Raw genomic sequence first — 7,325 nt, 5'->3', positions numbered from 1 at the left:
TAACGTAAAATTACGATTCATAATCGCCATGAATCAAAATTAAAGTCGTCAAAATTAATTTCAATGATCCAATTGCTTGCGCATAACAACAAATGATTTACTAACACGTAGCGACAATCAAACGCCCCCTTTCCCTTAGGTTCGAGGAAATTCACAAGTGGCTGCTCCAGACATCATCCGCGTGGTAATAAAGACGTGTACCGTGTGAATCCGAAGCTGCCACCAACGACCGTCAAAACGTCCCCACCCGCCAATATTGGCCAACGGCTTATATATAAGCCACCCCCACCCGGTTTCATTTTCCACCACCGACTCCAAACCATATCTTTCAAACTTTAATTAATTTCATCATCCGCCTCTCTCTCTGTCAAGTCTCAACTTCAAAAACCCTAAATTCTCGATCGAACAAAATTGAAAATGCAAGCGGTTTCCGTGTTTTCCGTGTCGCCGAGCTTCAATTCCAAGGATTCCGTGAGCGATTTCGAAGCCGAATACGCGCAGCTCTCTGCGAATTTCAGCTCCCAGCTCCAAATCGCCGGTTCCGGCGGCGATTTTGAATTCGAGGACGCTGGGAAGCCAGAAATGGAAGATAAAGAAGCTCAAAGCGTGGACGACGGCGGCGAATGCGAGACCGAAAACGAAGACGATTTCTCTTTCGCCCCCACGAAAGCCGACGGTTCGCCGATTTCTGCGGACGATATATTCCAAAACGGCCAGATCCGGCCGGTATTTCCGTTTTTCAACCGAGATCTTCTCTTCGCCGAAGCCGACGACGGCGATGCTTCCAGAGCCAGAGCGGCCTCGTCTGCAACTTCGTCCTCGTCTCTAAGGCCGCCGTTGAAGAAGCTGTTCTTCGAAGAGCGGGACACGCAGTCGTCGTCGGCGTCCGAGTTGGACGAGCTCCAAGGAGTCCCGGAAGGAACGTACTGCGAGTGGTCAAGGAAGCCGATGGAGGCGGCGCCGGAGCTCCGGAACAAGAGCAATTCCACGGGATCCTCGAAGCTGTGGAGAGTCAGAGACTTGAACCTCCGGAGCAACAGCGACGGCAAAGACGCTTTCGTCTTCCTGAACCCTAAGTCGGCGGCGAGCCAGAAGCCGAGCCAAGGATCGGCGGCGGATGGGAAGAGCAGCTCTGAGATTCAAAAGACGGCGGAGAAGGTAAAGAGGAAGGCTAAGAAAGTCGAAACGGTATCGTCTGCGCACGAGAAACATTACGTGAAGAACAGAGAGAAGAAGGAAGGGGATAAACGGCGGTCGTACTTGCCGTATCGGCCGGTGGTTGGGTTCTTCACCAATGTGAACGTATTGAGCAGAAACGTTCATCCTTTTTGAGGAATATACCGGTCATTAAATTTTTGTTTAGTTTTTTTGGGTTTTTTAATTGTTTAATTAATTTATGTAAATGATTTTTGATAGCAAAGTTATGTAAATTATTGGGAACGGAGAAAACGAAATCTTTTGTCTTTTGGTAGAAAGGTGTTTTTATAAAATGTGTATAAAAAAAAGTTAACTTTAAAAAGGTATTCAGTAAACATTTAAAAATAATTTATTTACATAGTTTTAGATAAAAAAAAGAGAGCTTATTCTCACAAGATATCAGAAATAGTTTTTTTTTTTTCAAAGCACAATAATACCAAACCAGCCCTTAGATGGTAGATGATATTATTAGGAACCCAGAGTCATTTATAATTTTATATTGTATTGAGCTGAGAATATTCTTTTTTTTTTTTCAAATGTACAAGAAGAAATGATGAAATCATTGAATGAAAGAAAAATTCTCAACATAAAAATCTTCTCTCAATCTAGAGAAATTTTTAGTTGTGACGAGAACACGGATGGTACACTATGTGTTTTTATGCAAGTGGTGAAAAATTTTAATTTTTAAGTTATTAACCTTTTAACATACATAACCCGCTATTTATATAGGGATACGTGATGTACCATATCGTGTGATGGTCATATTAAAAAATCTCTCCTCAATTTGCACCACAACTTCCAATTTAATTTTGGACTTTCTTAACTTTTCAAAACGTGTTGATTTAAAATTTAATTTTGAGCTCTTTTAATTATTTAAAACGTGTCAATTTATCTTAAGTCGAAACTAAGTATTCAATAGGAGAGACTTCTATAGAAATTTCCCAAATGAAAATCATTGCTAAATGATGATCATCCTCAAAGTGGAAGCTTTGACGTAAGCCCAAACATGATGAGCAATTTACATATAACGTGTTCGTTACCATCATGATGTTTTGATCCAACAATGCATATATGAAAGAAAAGCTTACAAAGTCAATATATTAGTAGACTTCTGTCATTTAGTATTACGGTTTAGTGATATTCTTTTTTACTTGCAAGTGAGAAGTTTAAACTCTCGTCAAAAGCGAATTTAAACCACATTATTACTAGTCCATTGTGAGACTAAACCTAATATCGTGTGTTAAAAAAAATAAAATAATATATATATATATATATATATATATATATATATATTATTGGACTACAAAAGCATGATAAAAAGCCTTTTTTAAAGCCCATTGAAGAAGACATTATGGCAGCCAGAACATTAAGGGAAACGGTACTAGTTGTCCAGTACTTGCCCCTACAAGACCGGAGAGAAACCATAATTGTGTGTGGACGGCTCCATAATAAGGAGGGCACTTTTCATGCCCCTCCTGTTTTGTATGATCACGGTTAAACCACGTTAACATTTTATATTACTATTTATTTTTATCTTATTATTTCTATAAAAAATAAAAAAAATATAAAATATTAATGTGGCTTAACCGTGATCACACAAAACAGAAGGGGCACGAAAAGTAGGAGAGCAGAGAATCTGCCTCCCCATAATAATACAGCGTGGACCACCACCGACTCTGGCAGCCAGCACCATTATTGTACTTGAACCCAGCGTATAAACTCCCACAGCCAACCCGGCAGGGTTAGTTGAATCTTCAAAATGCTATTTATTGAGCATCAAAACTCATACAAGAGATTCTCGAGTCTCACCAGTTGCATACACGTGTCTATCTCTTTTATCTCATTACAAGCAACGGCCTGATGAATCACCGCATTTGAAAGCTTCCCTTTCTTTGATTAGGAACATATACGAAATTTGTTATCGTGTGATGTGAGAAACTGATACATAGTTAGTATACAACGGGTAAAAAGTTAAAACAGTAAGTTCAGAATAAAAGAGAGACATCTGACCCACCACCAGTTGATCTTCAAGTATTGCTCCATCTTCGCATCCTTAATTTCAAAACGTTATTTACAGTTTTACACTGGTTAATTATGCAGATACATTTTTCCCGTTGGTTACTTTTATTACATATTACTGTCACGGTAGGGTTTATCTACATTATTACGTCATAAAAACCTTATCCAAAGCTCTGTTCCAAGGATTCACTTTGCCAAATTCTTGCAAATTCTAAACAGGCATTATGTCAACGCAAGTCGAAGATTTCGAACCTCAGATTTGAATTCTTGTATACATTAGAGCAGTGCTCGAAAACGGGACTCCCGTCTGTTGTTTCTCCGTGAGGATGAAATCCTTGCTCCTGGCACGCTTTCAGGACACTCATCCCGCCAGGATCAGATAGCCGAAATATTCCATAGCTCCTGGAGAAATCCCAACACAGATTTGTTAACATATAAGCACATAGCAAACCTTGTCCCTCACCTATGTGGGATAGCTCTCAACACGTCCCCGCATGTGTGGCGGATTTTCAAACCTACACGTGGACAACAACTGGGTGACGTGGAGCGCTCCACACGAGGACAACCCGCTCTGATACCATGATGAAATTGAGGTTCCACCATAAAACCAATTGGTAATATGAAGAGTAGCCTAAGACCATATAAGAACATAGCAAATCTTGTCCCTCACCTATGTGGGACAGCTCTCAACAACTCATATTACCAATTGGTTTTATGGTGGAACCTCAATTTCATCACTTAGAAGTATACTCGAGCTCTCTCTTAGTTATCTGTATTTTTGGGCTTATGACTTACATTTCGAAACATTTTCGGTACAAAATATGAACCATGAGATATTCATGCAGATGCAGTTGGATATTCAACTGGAATACTTAATTAGTTCTGCAATGGGGTTCTTATTTCGCTACCAACGTGGTTTGGCGTACTGGTCAAATTTTCAAGGGGAAACTGGTGAGCAGAGAAGGATACGCTTCCAAATTACTGCATTCTCTCCTTCATTTCCTTTTACGCTTGTTTGTGACAGCTGACTGAAATTTTTATGTCAGTGTCAGAACGTCAGTGTGGCATGGACGTGCATAACAAAGACTCATGACCACAACAAAGGGTGTTACCGTTCTTAGTGAAGAATGAAGATGCTACAAGAACAAAGGCAAGGACAAAGACCGAGGGAATGGACGATAGCATCTAAAGCTTGTGGGCTGAAATATAGATGGAAGGAGATTAAACATTTAAGACTTGACTCTAAAGCTACTAAAATGAAATTGCCAAATTTTGTTTAAAGCGTAACGACTGAACCTTGTAATTAGTGTTGCAGCATACCTTGAGGTATCAGTTGGAGCCATGACAACGGCAATAGCCTCGGGTATCATAACCTGAAGACAAAAGTTGGAAAGACAAAAGTTAAAAGTCGAAGCATATGACAGCATATTGAGGAACCAGATTAACATGTTAACCATAGTCCCTAATTGAAGCAGACAAAACCACACCCAAGAAGGCAATTTAATATTTCAGAACAAGCCAACATGGGAAATGGTATGAAGTTCATAATGTTACTGTATCTAATTTTAAGTTCTTCTAACCTATGTGTGCTTAACGTTGAAATCCAAATATTTTATCTTAAACAATTGCAAGAAAATAAAATTCTAAGACCATATAAATTTTGCAACTAAAGAATGGAAGTGGTTCCCCTACCTGGTACGAATAATGAGTGTGCAAATCCACTGATGACATGAAACAACTTTGAGAAGGATGTGTCTGAAAACAAATGGTTAACAAAATGAACAAGAAACTGTCAATTGTATAGCGACAAAGGAGGAAGCAAGCAGCAGAAGAAAAGAAAATTATGACCTACATGGATCCATCCAACCGGAAAAAGTGAGTGTTCGTTTTGAATGGCAAAAGCTTCCTCATCGTTTGTTGCCAGACACTGTCATATTTTGTAGTCATAAGAAAACAGAAATAAGATCACACCACGTAGTTGGACGCGGCATGGGCAACAGGAATAGTCTTAAGTCCAAACAAGATGAGTGAAAGGCTATAAGGACTTACAGAGCTGGAAGTTGATTCCTGTTTGGGTATGATCAGAGTTGTCACATAGAATGTTCCATTTTTCTATACATACACAGAACAAAAAAATATACATTACTTTTCAAGGAAAGATATCATATAACATTGTGAATGTGTACATATGGACTAAAGGACTAGATTTTGAAATTGAAAATGGTGAGAAACTGAGAGAGATTTGGGTTACTTTAAACAAGATTTGGAGACAGAAGAAACAGTCTGAAGATCTGAAGATAGTTTCAAATGCAACAAACAAACGCTTTTAGAACCAATGCAGAGTGTGAATCTTACAAGAAAAGCGCCAAGAATCCCGCAGGTTTCTAGATCCTTCTCCGTGTTTTCTTTAGCAAGATCAAGGAAATCTTCCATTAACTGAGCTGACTGAAAAAATAAGTATAGCAATTAATTATCAAATATCAATGCTCAATGCAGAAAAAATACGTCCACAGTTTGCATGAAACACATAAAACTACAAAACAAAAAGCCAGCATTGAGGTAAGTTTTTACAATATGTACATCTCGCAGGACCCCAGATGATGCTGATTTATTAGAAGACTGTGACTGACCATGTTCTGTATTTGCGTCCGTAATTTGTGATATATTAGAACTTTGAGGCTTTTCTACGCAAGAGATTACAGGTGAAGGAGAGCATTGAGTAACAGAATGAACTGTGATATTCTGATAGTCACTAGTTGTCTTCAAAAAGTTTGGACCAGGAAATTTACACGCGAAGCAACTACTGCCAGATTCCACTGAACACAAAGATGACAACCTAGGATTTTCCCCATCGATGCCCCTGGCGCTGTATAAAAAAAGGGAGATGATATGATAATCCTAAATTAACAAAATCTCCGTAAAGATGTTAACTTTTGCCAAATTGTGAACGGTTCGCTGAAGTGGATATACTTCTTGATAGGAATTACTATACCTTATATGGCTTCTCTCTGCCATGGCTTTTTAACCTGAGTGAGAAACTGCGGCCACTATTATTCAAACCAATTTGAAGCTACAAAAAATTAAGATGATTTCCCTAAAAGAAAACACCAACTCATTATTTGAAAATAAAAAGTTTAGATCGAAACATAATTTGAAAACTGTTCTTCCTGATGCAAACACCATTCCGGACACCTCATGTCTATGATGCACATATCACCCAGTTCAAAGTACATACAGTATCAAAAGCGAAGAATCTCATTTCTGTTTGTCTTATGATTAAGAACTTCTTTGTTGTTTGCCTTGAGTAATTGCTAATTAACTCGACTGCCGAGTTATAAATTTATAATTAACCTCATTCGTCGGTCTGTGAATCCAAATTACCACATTTATAAACGCCCTTTTCCTTCATTACATGTAAACAAAGAGAAAATTCCAAGTCACCATTTAGATGGATGGTTCCAAACAAAAATATTAAAACTTGGTATAAACAACCTTCACCATCGGACATGGTAAGTATCCTAATCACTCAGTCACTTTTACCAACTGGACTGCAGTTTAGAACAATACCATCATTATCATACCACTCTAACTCGAAAGTTCTAACAATACCAGAGGCACCATTTGGTTTTACAATTTCAAAAGGGTATTGAAATTTCGAAGGGCCCGGGAGAAAACAACACAACTAGAGGTCGCTAATCAACCTACTGGGTTGTCACTCTAAATACAACCCCCAAAACAGTAAAACAACCAAGGCATGGAATCGGAAACCGTTGTGAAAAGGGGTCTAAATCACCATTAAATCCAGAAATTATTGATTGCCCACTAATTATAAAGGAAAAATAAACAAAAAGGAATCAGCTTTTTAAGCGATTCTTCATACCTGTCAAGCAAAGAGATGAACTTATGCAAATTTTCAGCTTCGCACCCCTTTACCATTCAAAATGGTTTTCATATTTCAAGCTTTTTGCTGAATTGGGTCCTCTTTGTAAATAGATGAACACACCGCACGATCACCCACCATGGAGCTTATGACACCACACCCCGCAAGCTCATGCCACATGTTTTTCTGTACGTCTCCAATAGCTTCCCTCTTTTTTGCTGAACGACTT

At 38.7% G+C, this 7,325-nt stretch overlaps 2 protein-coding genes across 7 annotated transcripts; one reads left to right on the top strand and one right to left on the bottom strand.

Annotated features, from left to right (window-relative positions):
* Nucleotides 1–417: 417 nt before the first annotated feature.
* Nucleotides 418–1,332, top strand: LOC103404828 (suppressor protein SRP40-like). The gene has a single exon (XM_029096532.1). It carries the CDS (start codon nucleotides 418–420, stop codon nucleotides 1,330–1,332), a length of 915 nt encoding a protein of 304 aa, XP_028952365.1.
* A 1,885-nt stretch (nucleotides 1,333–3,217) lies between these two features.
* On the bottom strand, nucleotides 3,218–7,325 carry LOC103403013 (AMSH-like ubiquitin thioesterase 2). 6 transcript variants are annotated; one of them, XM_070815583.1, is made up of 10 exons: nucleotides 7,097–7,236; nucleotides 6,209–6,310; nucleotides 5,788–6,082; nucleotides 5,572–5,661; nucleotides 5,266–5,328; nucleotides 5,069–5,143; nucleotides 4,909–4,971; nucleotides 4,513–4,589; nucleotides 4,329–4,415; nucleotides 4,051–4,244 (listed from the first exon to the last, which is right to left on the bottom strand). In XM_070815583.1, the coding sequence occupies exons 2-9, from the start codon at nucleotides 6,229–6,231 to the stop codon at nucleotides 4,334–4,336; spliced, it is 768 nt and encodes a 255-aa protein (XP_070671684.1). In that variant the 5' UTR covers nucleotides 6,232–6,310; nucleotides 7,097–7,236; the 3' UTR covers nucleotides 4,051–4,244; nucleotides 4,329–4,333. The 6 variants fall into 6 exon arrangements, with proteins under 6 accessions (XP_028951988.1, XP_028951989.1, XP_028951990.1 ...); XM_008341810.4 differs by having other exon boundaries at nucleotides 4,537–4,589; XM_029096155.2 differs by lacking the exons at nucleotides 4,051–4,244; nucleotides 4,329–4,415 and adding an exon at nucleotides 3,218–3,618 and having other exon boundaries at nucleotides 4,537–4,589; nucleotides 7,097–7,325.

This window comes from Malus domestica, chromosome 16 (genome assembly GCF_042453785.1).
Source record: "Malus domestica chromosome 16, GDT2T_hap1".
Classification (NCBI taxonomy): domain Eukaryota; kingdom Viridiplantae; phylum Streptophyta; class Magnoliopsida; order Rosales; family Rosaceae; genus Malus; species Malus domestica.
Note: the sequence above shows the minus strand (reverse complement) of the source record. Positions and strands in the feature narration are given on the sequence as shown.